Raw genomic sequence first — 17153 nt, forward strand, 5'->3', positions numbered from 1 at the left:
ACCTTCCAGAGAGCCAGGAGAGAAAGAAACAGCCAACAAGGCATCTGATCCAGAGAGGAGAGGGAGCCTGGTGAGTGCTAGTGAAGGGCGATAATATTGGTTTATCGTCCCAAACCGGTTTGAGGTCCAAATTGTGATAACAGTTTTGTAATGTCTGACCTGGCAATATATGGCAAAATGTGTGTGTGTGTGTGTACTATGCAAAAATCACAATGTAGGAAAAAAACCATGAAGCCAGCCAACGCCTCTACATAGCTCCATCCTTATTTCAGACATCGCGATATATCGGTATGTTGCTTTTTCCTTGCTTTAATGTGTCCTTGGTGATGCCTCTTGTTTGCTTGTACGGAGGAGGGAAAGGGTTCTGAGTGTGCAGAAGCCTCTTGACTTCTGCATGGCTGGAATGCATCCTGTTCTACAAAGATAGGCTCCACATCTATTGTTCCACCTGGTACTGGCAAGCACTCTGCCCCCTGCCAGATGATTGCCCACAAAAGAATGTGGCCCCCATCAAGATGAACGAGCTTGTAATAGAAGTAGGAGAGAGAAGTGGAGGTTGCAGATAGGAATTTATTTCTGTTCCAAGGACTTTGGCCGAGTTACAGGAGGAGATGGGCACCCACCCAGCAGAAAAGGCAGCGGGTTCTTTTGAAGGAAAAGGGGTGGTGTGACTGTGGAGGGGTTCAAAGGCGAGGTAAAGGGAAGCTGCCTCCAGACTGCTGCTGAACATGATCTCCTGTTCACAGCGGCAGCCAGGGCCAACGATCGCCCCAGAGGACGCTGGCAGAAGAGAGAAAAGGAAAAGGAATTTAGAAATGCCTCTCTTACCTGCCACAGTCTCTTCCCCACATTAATACTGAAGGCGCAACATCTTACTCAAGTGACCTTGAGGGTTCTACAACCCTGTATGGCACTGGCAGCTGTGGGGAGCCTCTGCCCCTCCAGATGTTGCTGCAGGCAACTCCTGTCAACCTGGGCCATTGGCCCTGCTTGCTGGGGCTGGTGGGAGTTTTCGTTCAGCAACATCTGGAGGGCCAAAGGTCCTGCATAGGTGCTATTACGAGGGCAACAAACCTGTATACCCCATGCTGGGTGCCTTTGTGGTAGAGGAGAAATTGGAACAGAAGGCTTCCAGATTTGTCACTCCGAAAACTTAGAAGTCTTATTACCAGCAGATGGTATTGAGAGGTTTCCTACCTCTGGCAATGGAGGGATGCCTGCCCCTTTTCCATCCCTTTTATCGTTTTAAAAACTTTTTTCAAGCTCATAAAGCTGAACGTGCACAAGTTAAATGTGTGAAAGTTGTGGGCTTGCTGTATTCCAAAAGGAATCAAGACATTCCTTGCATCCATGCTCTTGTTTCTGCACAGGATGGGCTGGATATACAGAATATGCTTTTGGTAGCTGGTTCACTTTTAGTGTCCACTTTCCTGTAAAAATGCCCACTTGCAGCAAGAGTTTGAAGTGACAGGAAAAGAGTCTTTAGCAAGGTGTGCTGGGAAGTGGGAGAGATGTCTTGGACTCCAGGGCTGCACTGCTGTGGGGGACAAGCCCCACCTGAAATGACCATGCTGCAAGATCTGGACTCCCTCCATGCAGAGTGAAGATGTAAATAGGTGAATAAACCATATACACCCCCCAAAAAAAAACCTGTCACTGGGTTTAGCTAGAAAAACTCTGCTCATTCTCCCTGGCTGGCTCTATGATTCTATGACAGACTCACCCTTTGAAAGGATAGTTTATGGAGACATTAGATGGGTTTAGCTGGAAATGGGTAGATTCCTTGCTATCACATTGCACAATGTTTTGTGTGAGTGTAGATCTGGCAGAGAGGATTCCCTCTTGCACAGTCTACCTTTCCTGGCAAAATGCTTTCCACATAAATGAATCTTTGGGGTTCATACCTATTAAGACATAACATGGGCAAGACTGCCCATTCTCCCTTGCTGGTTCTGAGGAACCTTGGAGAAGATAATGTGCTTTTCTTACTGCTTAAGGAAGAGTGTGTAAAACATCAAATAACTTAAATTCCAAGATACCACTATTAGGTTTTTTTTGCAAGACCTTAGTGAAGGTACTGTACACCGTTGCCAGTACTTGTGCCTCACAACTCTTCCGTTTCAGAGGCCCAAATCCCATACTGATGGCAGTTTCCATATGCTTCATGGTTGTGACAAATGGAATGTTGCACATGGCTCTTTCCTGCCAAGAGACCCTCTCATATTCTAACCCTTCAAAGCTTAAAGATCCACTGGAGTCAGGAAGAGCTGAACCTTCTCGTTCCATATCTAAGAAGCACCACCTGAGCTCCCATGAACCTGATCAGCAACCCGCTTACTGAGGTAAGTTTCTCAAGTCAGAAGAGGACAATCCCACCCTTGGAATCACTTGCATGCTATATTATGGCCCTCTTTCCTTAATGCTGTTTGCAGGTCCCACAATCCAAGCACAATGTGTTCCTGAGAAATGATTTGTTAGGCAAGCATTCACATAATGAGGTTATGATTTCCATTTATTCCAGTAGGGAAAACCACAATGCGTTCCTGACCAAGAAGAAATGACAACATCAGTAATAAATCTATGGCTCTCGGGTCTCGCTGCTTGCCCCTTTCCCCAATTGCTTCCTTTAAAGTTGCCATTTTTGCTGAGATCAGCATTCCTTACTGGGCTTCTTTCCACAGTTGCAACTCCATTTGGCTGCTGACCATTCTGCCTTCGTTGCTTCTTGGGTGCTCAATCTTTTTCAAGAGCCACACTGGTTGAGCCTCCATCAGGTAGGAAAAGCAGCAGAAAATCTCCCTGCCAGTTGTTCCCTTCTCTGCAAGGAGCTGTTAAACTACTGAACCGTGCTGCCATCTGGTGGACTTTTGTAACGCATTATGAAAAAATAGTAGTGATGTATGGAAGTGAGAGCTGGACCATAAAGAAGGCTGATCGCCGAAGAATTGATGCTTTTGAATTATGGTGCTGGAGGAGACTCTTGAGAGTCCCATGGACTGCAAGAAGATCAAACCTATCCATTCTTAAGGAAATCAGCCCTGAGTGCTCACAGGAAGGACAGATCGTGAAGCTCCAATACTTTGGCCACCTCATGAGAAGACAAGAGTGTAAGCTCCATTGTGCAAGTGGAAGTCATTCTGCTCACACAATTATTTAGTTGAATATGGCCAAATAGTTTCATGTTGCCACACCTGTTCATAGTTTATATCATCATCATTGACTTTTATTGCACAGTAATTGTCTCCTGCACGGCATAGTTCATAGCTTCTCTGAGTTATTCAAGCCCCTTCACCACAGCAAGGCAGTGATCCATAGTCCCATGGACTGCAAGAAGATCAAACCTATCCATTCTTAAGGAAATCAGCCCTGAGTGCTCACTGGAAGGACAGGTCGTGAATCTGAGGCTCCAATACTTTGGCCACCTCGTGAGAAGAGAAGACTCCCTAGGAAAGACACTGATGTTGGGAAAGATGGAGGGCGCAAGGAGAAGGGCACGACAGAGGACAAGATGGTTGGATAGTGTTCTCGAAGCTACCAGCATGAGTTTGACTAAACTGCGGCAGGCAGTGGAAGACAGGAGTGCCTGGCGTGCTCTGGTCCATGGGGTCACAAAGAGTCGGACACGACTAAACGACTAAACAACAACAAAATGAACAAATAATGCCTGAAACCACTTCTTCCTGGTAAAAATCACTATAGTGGGCAATATTAATAATTTCCAACTTCACATCCTTTCCTTTATTGAGTTCCTGAGATACTCCCTTCCTGATGTATTGCCCTCTGCTTTATCGTCCATGCTTCTCTCCTTTCTCCTTGCCGCTCCCTCTGTGCTGACGGCATGTTTCAAATCTAAACACATTTTTAAAAATTAAAAAGGGAGAGAGACACACATCAGCTGCATCTTCCTTCCGGAACGTACAGCGGGCACAACTATTTGCGCAGGAAGCATCCCAAGTCCCACAACTGGGCAAGCAAAGGGCCGCTCCTCAAAGCAGGTTGGCTTTGCAGGGCTTGTTTGGGTGATGCTGATGCAGATGTGCTTTTGGAGATTGAGTGGTCAGAGCCGGCATCGGACTTAAGGCTCGTCAATGCGTCATGTGATCGATTATGTGGAGTGGGGCTTACCTCCCCCCTCCCCGCCCAATATCTTATTCAAGTTGGTACCTCTGCCACCAGCTGCGTCTTGTGCTTTAGCACCCCGGGAAACTGCCTGGCCCCTGGGATAGAGAGAAAGGCCGGACCACGAAGAGACCTCCCTGCAGGGCTGTTTTAGCCTGGGGGTGCCAACTTAAATAAAATATGGGGGGGGGAGTTAAGCCCCGCCCCACAAAATCAATCACATGATAAGGCACAAGCATGATATTTGAATGGCAATGCCCATCAACTTGGGGTGGTGTTCAAATATTTTTTTGGGGGGGGGGGCGAAGGGACCTCAGCCCCAGGAGCTGGTTTCTATGCTTCAGTCACTGGCTTTCACGGCATTTCCTCCACCAGGCGGCAGCCGCTCGTCTGGGCCAGTCCCTTCCCCGCCCCTTGCTAGCAGGACTTTGTTTTACTTTCACAATCGCGGTCAGAAAAAGGTGAGGTTCCTTCTCGGAGAGGCGCTGCCCCACGTGTTGGTTGAACCTTGAGGGGCCATGGCGGGTAAGATCGCGCAAACTTTCCCCCTCTTTCCTTCTGCTAAAAGGGGCGATCGGTCACTACGGAAGGAGGCAGCGTGGGGACCAGGCTGACTCCGTTTTGTCTTTCCCTCCCTCCCTCGCTCCCTCCCTCGGCATCCTCCAAAAGATGCTCACAGCAGGAAGGAAACTTGATCCGCTTGATCCCTTCCTTTTCATTTCTGGCGAAGGGCGGCGTTGCTCTCAGCCTGGACTGACAGCGCTCTCTCCCTCCTTCCCTTCCTCCCTCCTTCTCTCTCTCTCTTTGTGTGTGTTAACGTTAACCTCCTCTTCCTTGTGCACCTTGCCCCGTGTTCCTGAAACACGTTGAGGACGATGCTCTGCTAGGAAGGGACAGAAGCGCCACACGTGTCATTTTTTCACTTTCTCATTTCTCCAGTCTTGGCTCACCCCATTTCCCCATACATTTTGCAAGTCAAAGCAAAAACGAAAAAAGCCTCTGCATGAAAGTGCATTTCCTCCTAATATTTTCTGGGGTGTTGCAGCTGGCCAGGGTGGGCAATACTGAACTGGCTGGACCAGCGGTCTGACTCAGTATAATGCAGCCAACTTTTAAAATCAGCCGTTGATGTAGAGTCATGAGCAGGGGCATAGTGGGAGGGGGCGGGCGGGCTGTAGCCCTGATAGCATGGTTTTTGGGGGGGCACAAACCAGCCCCCCCAGTAGGGATTCCGTCTTGCCTGCTGCCAGGGGTCTCTGGGCCCTGGAGCCTGGCCTTGCCACTGCATCCTGGGTCCCCTCACTAAATGTCCACCCAACCAGCTTTGGTGGGGGGGGGGATACACCCACCAAGGGCTGCGTCAGCCCCATGAACCTTCTGTGCCCCAAGCCTGCCCAGTGGCTGCAAGAGTTAGCCTGGCATGGTGGTTTTTTTAACCTGGGGAGCTGCTGCCGGTCAGTGTAGACAGTACTGAGCTAGAGAGCCCTATTGGTCTTGCTTTATACAAGACAACTTCCTATGTTCCTGCACCTCGGGCCAATTTTGGTGACCTGATTTTCCTTGCAGATGAGAAGCTGAAGGAAATCCGCGCAGGGTTTGTGACCTGTGCTAACAAGACACTCATCAGCCAGCTCCTTGATAGGCTTCTCCAGGAAGGAGTCCTGAACGAGGAGGAGGCGGATGAGGTGAAGGAGAACATGAAGAAGCAGGACCAGGCAAGGATCTTGATTGACCACGTAAGGAGGAAGGGGCCTAAAGCCAGCCAGATCTTCATCCAGGCCCTCCGGTGCCAAGACAGCTTCTTAGCTGAAGAACTAAGGCTTCCTCTGCCAGGTGCTTATTTAAATAACCAGTTTAGCAGTTCATAGAATTGTAGAGTTGGAAGGGACTCTGAAGGTCATCTAGTCCAGCCCCCTGCAATTGAGGAATCTTTTTGCCCACAGACATCCCTGGGTGGGCTTGAACCACCAACCTTCTGGTTAACAACCAGACGCATGAACCAACTGTGTCATGGATTTCTCTCCTTGGATTGTTTATGCAGATATTTAAATTTTAAGAACTACAGTCCAGCTAAATTCAATTTAAATGCATTGTTTAAACCAGTGGTTCCCAAACTGGGTGGCAGCGCTCCCCGGAAGGAGAGAGGATTACCCAGGGGGGCAATAAGAGACAAGGGGGCAGCAAGGGGGAGACTAACAGACTTTGAAAAGGATCAACCGGGTTAATTTTGTTGAATTAATTACCGTATTTTTCGTCCCATAGGACGAACTAAAATTATTTTCCTTTATTTCCCCCCCAAAAGCAGGTCGGGGAAACCGAACAAGGTCGAGGAACAGTGCTGCGCCTCCCTGCTGTCCGCCGAGCTTGTGGGGCTGGCCGATGTCTGCCTCAGGCGGCAGGCTGCTATCTGCAGCGTGGGGAGCCCTGCGGGGAACTCCTGCAGGGCTCCCCACGCTGCGGATGTCTGCCCGGCGCAAGGGGCGCTCTGCTCCAGGGCGCCCCGCCCACCGCGGCAGGCTACTATCCGCAACGTGGGGAGCCCTGCGGAGAACTCCCACAGGGCTGCCTAGGTTGCGGATGCGCTCCCGAAGCCCCGGGCGCTCTGCTTTCAGGGTGCCCGACGCTCCGGGAAGCAGGCTGCTATCCACAGCCTAGACAGCCCTGCCGGACCTCCTGCAGGGCTGCCTAGGCTGCGGATGTCTTCCTGAAGCCTGGAGAGCAAGAGGGGTCAGTGCGCACCGACCCCTCTCGCTCTCCAAGCTTCAGTGAAAGCCTGCATTCGCCCCATAGGACGCACCCAGATTTCCCCTTCATTTTTGGAGGGGAAAAAGTGCGTCCTATGGAGCGAAAAATACAGTAAATAGCTTTAATTGGATTTTGAATAAATGCTCAATTGGTGGTTACTGTTTGGCATTTTATTGCATTATTATTTAGTGGGTCATGTCCTGCATAATGCTTTTCATAGGGTAGGAGGCATTGGGGATGAGTGTATGGAACTAAGGGGGGATGGTCCAAAAACATTTGGGAGTCACTGTTTAAATAATAAATAAAGTGTGACCTGATTTACTGATTTGATGATGATATTTATACCTGACCCTTGAAGTCCAAAAGGCTCTTGGAGTCACTTTCAAGGTCCCAATTGAAAAAGGCATGATGCATGAGGAAAAAGAGAGGAGGAGGGAGGAGGGGAAGAGCAACCTCATGCACAAGTTCATAAACTTGCAGTTCATGCAGCTGGTGCCACTCGCAGTTCTGGTTCTCCTGCCTTGGATAAAGGCCAGACATTCCCCCTTACAGTGTATTTCCCCAGCCACCCTCAAGTCCCATCTGTGCACTAATTTTCTTATTGAGTCTGGCCAGTTTTGGGGTGGGGGAAACCGATGATCAGTGTGGAAAGGAAACCTCAGCACAAGTAACATTTCCTTGTGGTCTTTTCCGTATAGCTCCTTAGGAATGCACCTGTACCTGTTGAACTATCGAGTCCCAGTCACACGAAATGCAGCCGCCTTCCCTATTTCAGTTGCTTGTGACACATCGTCTCATCCTATAGGTACTCCCTTTTATTTCCCCCCCACAGAGGGGAGGCACGAAGCAGCTCTGCATTCCCCCCCCCCCAAAAAAAACTCTCTAGTGTCACTGACAGGAAGAGGCTCCATTTGAGACTTTGGTAGAAAATAAACCTTGGGAAATCAGCCTGGTGTTTAAGAGTAGAGGGGGGGTGGTACTCAGACTGGGCGTAAAAAAGCGCTCTCTCTCTCTCTCTCCACGCACACACACACACACACACACACACACGTGTTTGGAACCAAAAACCAGGCAATGTCACACCAAAAATTATGTTGTGGTCCAAAATGGCACCCAAACGTTTACAAAGACCACCTAGCTCCCACCTCAGGAGCTCTGATGTAGAGTTTGATGGCAATATCTTGAGAGGGGGCCAAATCCATAGAGAACAGATGGCCAAATAGACAAGCCACTTAAAAAGGTATATAGTAGATTATTATTATTATAACTATTACTATAATCTATATTATTATAATTACTATTGCATTCTGTTCTCCTTCCAAAAGGAGCCAAATGATGTAACCAAATTCAGAATATTTACAGAGACTTTCTGTGATCCTCAACAGCATCCAAAAGTTTAACCCGGTACCCAAATTTCTCTTGTCCCCAGAGCAACAGGCTCATTTGCCACACCAGGAAGTCGGCCCAGGGGCTGCCGCCCCAGCAAAAGCAGCCCAGCTGCAGGAGACCAGCAATGGGCTCACGCTTTGCCCCCTGGACCACTTTCAGAAAATACAAGCTGAGGAAAAGGATGAGGTGAGAAAGGACCAAGTGTGCAGTCACAATGAGGTGTGGGCAGACCTGGCTAAATCCAGGTGCCATTTCACTCCCTGCGCTCTTGCTGAAGGTGACGGTTGTGGGTTGGGGGACTCAGGCCAGAGAGTTGAATGCGGCCCTCAAGGCCTCAGACTCTCCCCAGGCCCCTCCTCTCACCAGCCCTGCTCTGTGCCCCTCTTGAGTGCTTTGGCCTAGCTAGAAGTGTGATAAGGCTCCATAACCCAGATTTCAGTGAGCCTGACTTTTCTTCCCTGGCAGATCTACCCGATCAAGGACAAAGAGACACGTACCCGACTGGCCTTGGTCATCTGCAACATTGATTTTGAGCACTGTAGCAAAAGGGAAGGAGCCGAGGTGGATCTGGCCCAGTTGAAGCTTCTTCTGGAAGGACTGGGATACAGAGTGGAAACCAAGACCAACTTATCCTCACAAGTAGGTGGTTGTGGTGGTGGTGGGGGAGTTTTCCAAAGCGCTTTCAGTTTCCATCCTCCAAAAAGCCTGTTAACCTTCTCTTTACCCCAGAAGCCTCTTCCCTTTAAATCTTTAGGTTTCATTTCCCTTTAGCCATTAAACTTCCTTCCTGGAAACTCCCTGAAATTCCTGCTCAAAACAGCCTCCAAAACAGAAGCCAAACATTTTATAACAACCAAATAGCACAGCAGTTTCGTTCCTACACACACAGAGACACAAACCCTGAGGCCCGACGGAGAGTCAGAAACCTTATGGTGATACGCAGAGCAGCCAGGACTGAGATGCAGAAAAAGCTTCGTAATACAGTGGAACCTTGATTTTCAAGCGTCTCAGAAGCTGAATGATTCGGAACCCAAACGCCGAAAACCCGGAAGTAATTCCTTGTTTTCGAACGGGCCTCAGAAGTCGAATGGCTTCTGAGGTGTGTTTCTCCATGTTTTCAATGGATTTTGCCGTCCGCCCATTGATCCTCAGTTTTCGAACATTTCGGAAGTTAAACAGTCTTCTGGAATGGATTACGTTCGAAAACCAAGATTCCACTGTATATATTCTATTAATATATTCTAGTATGTCACAGAGCTGGAAAGTACCTTAGATACCACTCAGTCCAACCCCCTGTTCAATGTAGGATAATCATAGTAGAATAAGCACATTAGGTTCCCTGTGCTTAAATCCTGGCAGTGCGGTGTAGTGGTTAGAGTGTTGGACTATTTGACCATGTAGCTCACTGGGTGACCTTAGGGGTACGTCACTGCTTCTCAGCCTAATCTGCCTCACAGGGTTGTTGTGAGGATAAAATGGGTGTGTGTGTGCCACTTTGAACTCCTTGGAGGAAAGCGGGGGGGGGGGGGGGTATCGAAAACAAACAAATAAATAAAGGAATAAATTTTCAATCCCACCTTTACTCCAGACATAAGGCAGGGATGATCAGTGTGGTGCATTAAAGATATCATCTAACTCCCAACTGCTGAGAGTTGGAGCCAAGCAAATCTGCAAGGCAGCCTTGGACATGAGGGGGGTTCTAGGTGTAGAAGCTGCCCCTCTTCTTCCCATTTAGCTAAGCAATCTGCCCTTTTGCTGCCGACCCAACACCCCCTTCTCTCTGCTTGCAGGACATGGCCACGTGCTTAAAGAGCTTCGCAGCCCAGGAGGAACACAAGACGTCCGACAGCACCTTTGTGGTGCTCATGTCTCACGGCCTCCGGGAAGGCCTGTGTGGGGTGAAGCACGAGGACTCGTGCCCAGATCTCCTCTCCGTGGACACTGTCTTCTCCACCTTCAACAACAAGAACTGCCCGGCTCTGAGGGGGAAGCCCAAGGTCATCGTCATCCAGGCCTGCCGTGGCGGTACGTGGGGGGTGTTGAACCCGGGATTCCCTCCGCCTGCCTGGGATGTAGCGCAAGGCACCTCTGTGGTTAAGCAGGAAGTAGTGGTGGTCTTTGGGACTGGTAGGGTGGAAGGTAGGGAGCCCAACAGTAGGGGGAGCCAGAGGCAATAATGAGCAGAGCCAATTCCTGATTGGCGGCCAGGAGGAAGGTGGTTGGCTGAAGGCAGACTGGGGTTGATGGGACAGCAGCATGTTTTCTCTAGCAGGCCAATTCTGTTGGGGGGCATTGGCTGTTTTATTGGGTCCTGGTCAACAGGATCAAAAGAATTGCCCCTGATCAGCTAAATAGTTTGAGGATCTATACAACTTTGTAACATGCAGAAAACAGCAGTCTCAGAGAAACCAAAGACTGGAACTGAGGGAAGTCGGGGGCGGGGGTGGGTGGGTTTTGTGTGGGAGGGTGGGGGGAGGGAGGGAAAATGGGGGGGGGGACAAGGATGATATGTTTTTGGATAATATGTTTTGTTATAATTTTGAATAAAAAAACTTATAAAAAAAGAAAAAGAAAGAATTGCCCCTGAATTAGTCAGTTTCTGTTTCCACATGCAGTAATGTGGGTAGGGGCTTGTATTAACTGGATTTAATTAATTTCTAGAATAAATAGCACCATTTCACTACAACAGGAAAATCAATGCAAGGAAGCCCTTCTGAATCTCCCCTCCCCTCGTGTAATGGGGAAGAGTAGTTGACAGATTCCGGGGCAATTCCTCACATGTCTCTCTGGTCTCAACTGAATGGTCGCCAATAAAAGGCGCAAAACCAGCAAGCAGGAAGCTTTTGATTAAAGGCACAGCAGCCCTTCAGCACCTCAGCAGTGCTCCACGCTGCACAAGCCAACCCCAGAATTGCATTCTGTCACAAATAAACCGCTGACAGGGCCAGTCTGCCCATGAGGCAAGATGGCAGGATCCACAGGGACAGCTGATCCGGCCTCCAGGGAATGTTTCGTCCGCTGCTGCTGTCGCAGTGCCAAGAACAATTTCAGCAGGCTCCTTGGAGGCCCCCTTCCTTGGCAGCACCCGCCCCCCCCATGCCGCCTCCAAAGCAGCCTTTTGGTGAATAGGAGGCACTTCTGTTCTCCTCCCGCTCCCTGTTACTGACGTAGAACTTTACTCCCTCTTTTTTTTTTCCTGGTGGGGAGAGCACCGTTTTGTGGTTCGCCTCAGAGGACCAGGTGTGGAAAGAAGTGGTGGTGTGGTCAGAACATGGAAAACACTGGGAGATGACCTCAGAATTCCCTATGAAATTTGAGCAACAGGTGATGATGATTCCAGGAAAGAGGGGTACTGTAGAGTCCTGACAGAGGCTCTTTCCTTTTGTTTCCCCAGTGAATAAAGGATTTGCATTTGTGAGCGACTCAGCAACAGCTTCGGCCACCCCCCTCAGCCCTGTCCAGTGGCAGGAAGAAGATTTTGAGAGCGATGCCATTCACAAAGTACACGTGGAAAGCGACTTCATCTGCCTCTATTCCACAACCCCAGGCAAGTGGCTCTGGTGGTCTTGTTTTTTAGTTTCATAAATACACTGCTTGGTTGAAAAACAACACCTCTCACAGAGGTTTACAAAGAGTACAAAAAAATACAATTACCAAGAAGAAAAATTAAGAACAATAACTTAAATGCTTTTGAAGAGTTAAAATACCAAATAGACTAAAAACAGATGAAGCCCTGCATCAGCCTACTAAACACCTGGGTAGATTTGTCCAAACAAAAATGTTTTTAGCAGGCGCCGAAAAGAGTACAGTGAAGGCGGCTGCCTGATTATCAAGAGGCAGGGAGTTCCAAAGTGGAGGTGCTGCCATACTAAAAGATCAACTTTTTACAAAGGGAAAACAAATATTATGTAGCACTTCTCTAACAGTGCCAGTTCCATCAAAGCAGTGGAGTGGGCACATAATGGGGTAAGGTGATTTTGTAGGTAAACTGGTCGCAAGTTATCATCTAGCCTTGTTCACTGGCAACTGGATAAGCTGCCCTGGTCAGCCTCAGATGCTGTGTTAGCATTAACCACCCAGAGTTGCCGGCTGACAACTCTTAGAAAAATGAGGAACTGAGATAAACCAACTGTTCAGAGATTCATCTAGCCCTAAGCATCATACGTTCATGTTTCCTCGGCAGATAATGTATCCTGGAGAAGCCCCAGAAATGGATCTCTCTTCATCACGCAGCTGATCAAAGATATCAAGGAACATGCCTGGGACTGCAACCTGGAAGAGATCTTCAGAAAGGTATGCCCTGCTAAGGCCGTGTCCTGCTCTGACCCCAGGCAAGGCAAAGTTCCCTCTTCAGGGCTCAAGCTGGAGAGCAAAGCTCTGATGTTGCTTCCGCCTTTCTTAATTCTTATTTTTCAGCCAGCCTTAATTAATTCTTATTTAATGTAAAATAAATAAACTAGCCTTTTTGCAAGAGTGCATGGAAGTTCTAGGAGCTAGTCCTTTCTCCAGCTGGACAGGGATACTATTCCCCCCCCCCTTTTCATTTCTTTATTATTGTTGTTTTGGAGGAATGACCTGCTGTGAACTCTCTCCACCTCTGCATTGCAGGTCATGCAGTCCTTTGAAAATAAACCGTACCAAATGCCCTCCAAGGACCGAACCACCCTGACCAAAAAGCTCTACCTTTTCCCAGGGCACTAAAACTTGAGTAAGTGCCTCTGCTTCCCCTCTTGCTAACTGGATTTGCCAGGGTGTGGGTGTGTGTTGGGGCAACAGTGTGAGGGACAGGCAAGTCTGGAGGCTTATTAGCCAGTATGGTGTAGTGGTTAGAGTGTTTGTTCTGGACCTGGGAGATCAGGGTTCAAATGGGACTCCACCAAGAAGCTCACTGGGTGACCTTAGGCCAGTTGCTGTCTCTTACTTAGTCTAACCTACCTCACAGTGTTGTTGTGGGACTAAAATGGGGAGAACTTTGTATGCTTTGGAGGAACGGGGTATAAATGTAGAACTGAATAAAACCAAGTAAGAAACATTTCTGTAGTGTAGCGAAAAGGCAAAGGCTGTAATCCTGACCCTATTTACCTAGGAGCAAGACTCATTGTATTCAAAAGGATTAACATCTGAGTGGGCCTGGTTAGGATTGTGCGGTGTGCTATATAGCAGGGGGTCCCCAGTTCCAGTCTTTGCCCTGACATCATTTGGTGTATTTAGACAAGCCCCTCTATCTCAGTCTCAGGAGTCCCCATGGGAGGATATAACACTGGCCTACTTTGCAGGGTGGTTGTATCCACACAGGGCTGCTGAGCACCCGGAATCACCTGACAAATGTTGAGCCTTCTGTATTATTGTGGAGAATGGCTGCAGAACATCAGGAGGTGTTCCTCAATTTCCTTTTCTTCTCTCTCCTGCAGGTGATGGGGCAGCATTCTGAACTGAGTCCCTCCCAGCTGCCGTGGACAATCATATACAGTGGAACCTCGGTTTTCGAACATAATCCATTCCGAAAATCCATTCAACGTCTGAAATGTTCAAAAACCAAGGATCAAAGGGCTGCCAGCAAGTTCAGTGGGGAAAATTGAAAAATGTGTCTCTGAAGCCGTTTGACTTCTGAGGAGCATTTGAAAATGGAAGCATTCACTTATGGGTTTTCAGCGTTCGGCTTCTGAAGCATTCGGCAGCAGAGACGTCTGAAAACCGAGGTTTGACTGTATTTGCAAGTTCTGACTGCAGCATTGCTTAACCTCATCTTCGAACACCTTCCTTCCACCTCCCAACTCTCTTATTGCGGCACATCCTTGATCATGATCATGATCTCTCTCTGCACTTGAGTGATGCCACCTCTTCACATCCCTCCTCACAGATTTAAGAAGAGCCATGCGGCTGAATCAGACCAAAGGGGCTAGCCCAGCACCCACAACCAACCAGATGTCTCTTCTGGGAAGCCCCAGAGCTGGAGATAACTGCAACAGCCACACTCTTCTCACTTGTGATTCCCAGCAACTGCTATTATTCAGAGGCATACTACCTCTGACAGAATTGCTTCACAGATATTTTTTTTAAAAAAAGAATATTGTAACACAATGACCAGTGAACCTGCTTTTCCTGTGCCAGAATCTCCTACTTCCCATGCACATGATCTAAAAAAAATACACATTCTTCACCCTTTCCCTCTTCTCCTTCCATTGCCGTCTCTTTCCGGATTTGTTGCAGGGGAAGAGACTTGTCCTCTAGTGGAAAGCACCTTAGATAATTGTGGTGGAGCCACTGCGATCGTGTTCTCAAAGTTGGCAGGGCTGCAACGAGAGAGTGACCCTCAAACATTCATGTTGGGAGTGTGAAACACTTACTGGGTTTTGAGAAAGCATTTTTTATGTGGTTCCTAATGTTACAAGTCCATCATAGAACCCAGGTCCGGCTCTGGGCCTTCTGTCAAGTGACACAGATCTAGACTGTTCCCTTATATCCATAAGGACCTCCTTGCCTTGCTGCCTGTTTTAGAAATCACCTCACAAGTTAATTGTGATCCTTTTGACCAGGTTGGGTTTACATATCTCAGCTATGGAGACGGAAGAGATGTCAATATTAGGCTGACTTGCAGAGAAGCTGTGTCATGGTTGCTTGGTGATTCTTTCAGTGGTGGTGTCCCTGCTCAGTTTTTCTTTTTGCTTGTGTCAGGAGCCGGAGATAGGTCAGCAATAAAACACCCAGCGTCAGTGAAGTTAACTATTCAAAGAAACCAAAACAGTGCAGGCCTAGTGATCACAGCTTTTCCCAGTAGGTCTTGCTGCACTGAGGCAATTGTGGGGACATCCCAGCACTCTCTTCCCTAGGTCCTTCCCCAGCAACCTGAGACTCCTCCGTCCTACTTCTCTTTGCTCTGCTCTTTTCATTCCTCTCCATTTTCTGGGAGACCAGCGGGGAGGGAAGCTGGTGACAGCAGGAGGGGGAGACTTGATTCTTCAACTACCTCTTTACTCCTCTCCTCTCCAGCCTCAGAATCTGAACTGCTGTCTGCCATAGTCTCTTCCTGCTCACCAAGCCCTGCTACCTCTTCAGCTTCCGATACCTCTACATCCCAGTCTGCTCCGTCTACTCCCTCCAGCACATGTGACTGATGTAAGCCTGACACACACTACAGATTTTGTTGAAATTGATCAGTGTAACTTTATTATTAAACCAATAAAACATTCCACAAAAAATATTTTTTTTAAAAAAAAAACAATTTTTAAAAGCACAATTAAATAATTTTTATTAAGGTTTATAAATACAAAACTTATTATCTTTTTTACTTCTTTTTAAACCAAACAAAGACTTTTATATAGATACAATAAAAACACAAAAGGTGTGGGTGGGTGGGGGGAGAAATAGAGAAGGGAAAAAAGAAGAAATAAAAAAAAGTAGAAAAGAGGTTAAAAGAGAAAGATCGAAAAATAAGATTCAGAAAGTAAAGAACTTCCCATTCTTCAACTGCCTGCTATATAAAAACAGTATTCACTTTGTCCGATCCAATATAACACCCCGCAAAGCCACTTTCTATAAACAAACATTATCTTCAATCCTCAAATCCAGATGTCATTATTTTATTTTACTTTTCATGCAAAAAGTCTATGAGAAGTTTCCAGTCTTTAACAAACATTAACAATGACTTTTCTCTGATTATACGTATGAGTTTTACCATCTCAGCTAAGTCCGTTAGTTCCAACAGTCGTTATTCCATTGTTGGTAATAATCTTTGTGCATACAAAAGTCCCGCAGCCGTAATTATATACTGTAACAAAGTTCCACCGTCCTTTTCTAACTGTATATCTATAAGTCCCAACAGGAAGCATTCCAGTTTCAGCTGAGTATTTTCCTTATTTCTTGACAAACTGTTTGGTTTGTACCTGTGGCCATGTCTTTAAATATCTTCCATGATTATTTCATGGGACTGAATTATTCCACATATTTATTTCCCACATTTATAGCCCATAGGTCCCATGTTGGAAATGCATAACAAGAACAGCATTTTGAATTGGGCCTGGAAACTAATTGGCAGCCAGTGCAGTTGCCCCATTCTCCTTGCCCCGTTCTCTTTGCCCCATTCTCCCTCCTCCCACTGCTATTCCCCACACTCAGTTTATCCCTGAGTTCTGCCCTACCACCACAACCCCCATCCGTTAGAAGAAACACAATTCACCTCAACTGGAAGAAGGCCTCAAGTGACTCAGGTGCCCCCAGGATGTCCTGAAAGAGCAGATGAGAAAACTCAGGTCCCTTTTTGGGCATCAGGAGAATGGTCCCAACCCCAAACTCCAGGCTTTGCTTTCCACAGAAATGGGCAATTCCATGCCCTATGCCTGCATGGTCCTCGTTTCAGACAGACCCACAAAATGTTCCCCAAATCCCATCCCTGGCCCTCCCACCCACCTCACCGTGAGGGTAACTTACACAACTTTGCACTCACTAGAATTGCCTTGGCAGCCAGTTGTTCTGAGCTTTCTATGTTCCGGAAGCTCCTCTGAACAGCTGCTTGACAGTTCCTGATTATCTGGACCAAGAAAAGCCATGGCAGAAATCAGGCTGACAGTTCATAGCGAGGTGAGGGCTTCGCCGCATCAGAGACTGCAGAATTGGGGGCAAAGACCATGGGCAGTGGGTCTGAGGAATCCAGTCCCTACTCTTTTGTTTCCCCCAGTACTAACCTCAGGCCGGAAAAGCCTTGAAGAGCTGTGGCACAACTGCAGCAAGAGAAGGACATGGGGACAAGTTAGTTCATCCCTTAGCAGCTTCCAAGATTATTCCAACAGTTTTCTCCTTAATTTCCCTGCTTCTACTCTTATTAAGTAGACACCTGTAGACACACAATGGACACCTGTAGTTAGTGGCTTTTAAGGGAGAAGTGAGAGATGTCACAATGGAGG

At 47.7% G+C, this 17153-nt stretch overlaps 1 protein-coding gene and 1 long non-coding RNA gene across 3 annotated transcripts; one reads left to right on the plus strand and one right to left on the minus strand.

Moving 5' to 3' along the window:
• Nucleotides 1-550: 550 nt before the first annotated feature.
• Nucleotides 551-13701, minus strand: LOC307204541. Its single transcript, XR_013833737.1, has 2 exons — nt 13572-13701; nt 551-780 (listed from the first exon to the last, which is right to left on the minus strand). It is a non-coding gene; the product is annotated as an uncharacterized lncRNA (long non-coding RNA).
• LOC307204538 (caspase-1-like) lies at nt 4390-14420 on the plus strand. Of its 2 annotated transcripts, XM_079956106.1 has the most exons (9): nt 4390-4644; nt 5686-5952; nt 8294-8439; nt 8719-8892; nt 10044-10278; nt 11648-11800; nt 12437-12546; nt 12862-12961; nt 13665-14420. In XM_079956106.1, the coding sequence occupies exons 1-8, from the start codon at nt 4638-4640 to the stop codon at nt 12952-12954; spliced, it is 1185 nt and encodes a 394-aa protein (XP_079812232.1). In that variant the 5' UTR covers nt 4390-4637; the 3' UTR covers nt 12955-12961; nt 13665-14420. The 2 variants fall into 2 exon arrangements, with proteins under 2 accessions (XP_079812232.1, XP_079812233.1); XM_079956107.1 differs by lacking the exons at nt 4390-4644; nt 5686-5952 and adding an exon at nt 7045-7669.
• Nucleotides 14421-17153: the final 2733 nt, after the last annotated feature.

Source organism: Podarcis cretensis (genome assembly GCF_951804945.1).
Source record: "Podarcis cretensis genome assembly, chromosome: 15".
NCBI classification, from domain to species: domain Eukaryota; kingdom Metazoa; phylum Chordata; class Lepidosauria; order Squamata; family Lacertidae; genus Podarcis; species Podarcis cretensis.

What these genes read in the sequence shown, in the direction of transcription:
- LOC307204538 (XM_079956106.1), top strand. An exon ending in AAGCTGAGGAAAAGGATGAG is followed by an intron (nt 8,440 to 8,718) that starts GTGAGAAAGGAC and finishes CTTCCCTGGCAG; the next exon opens with ATCTACCCGATCAAGGACAA. An exon ending in CCTCTATTCCACAACCCCAG is followed by an intron (nt 11,801 to 12,436) that starts GCAAGTGGCTCT and finishes TTTCCTCGGCAG; the next exon opens with ATAATGTATCCTGGAGAAGC.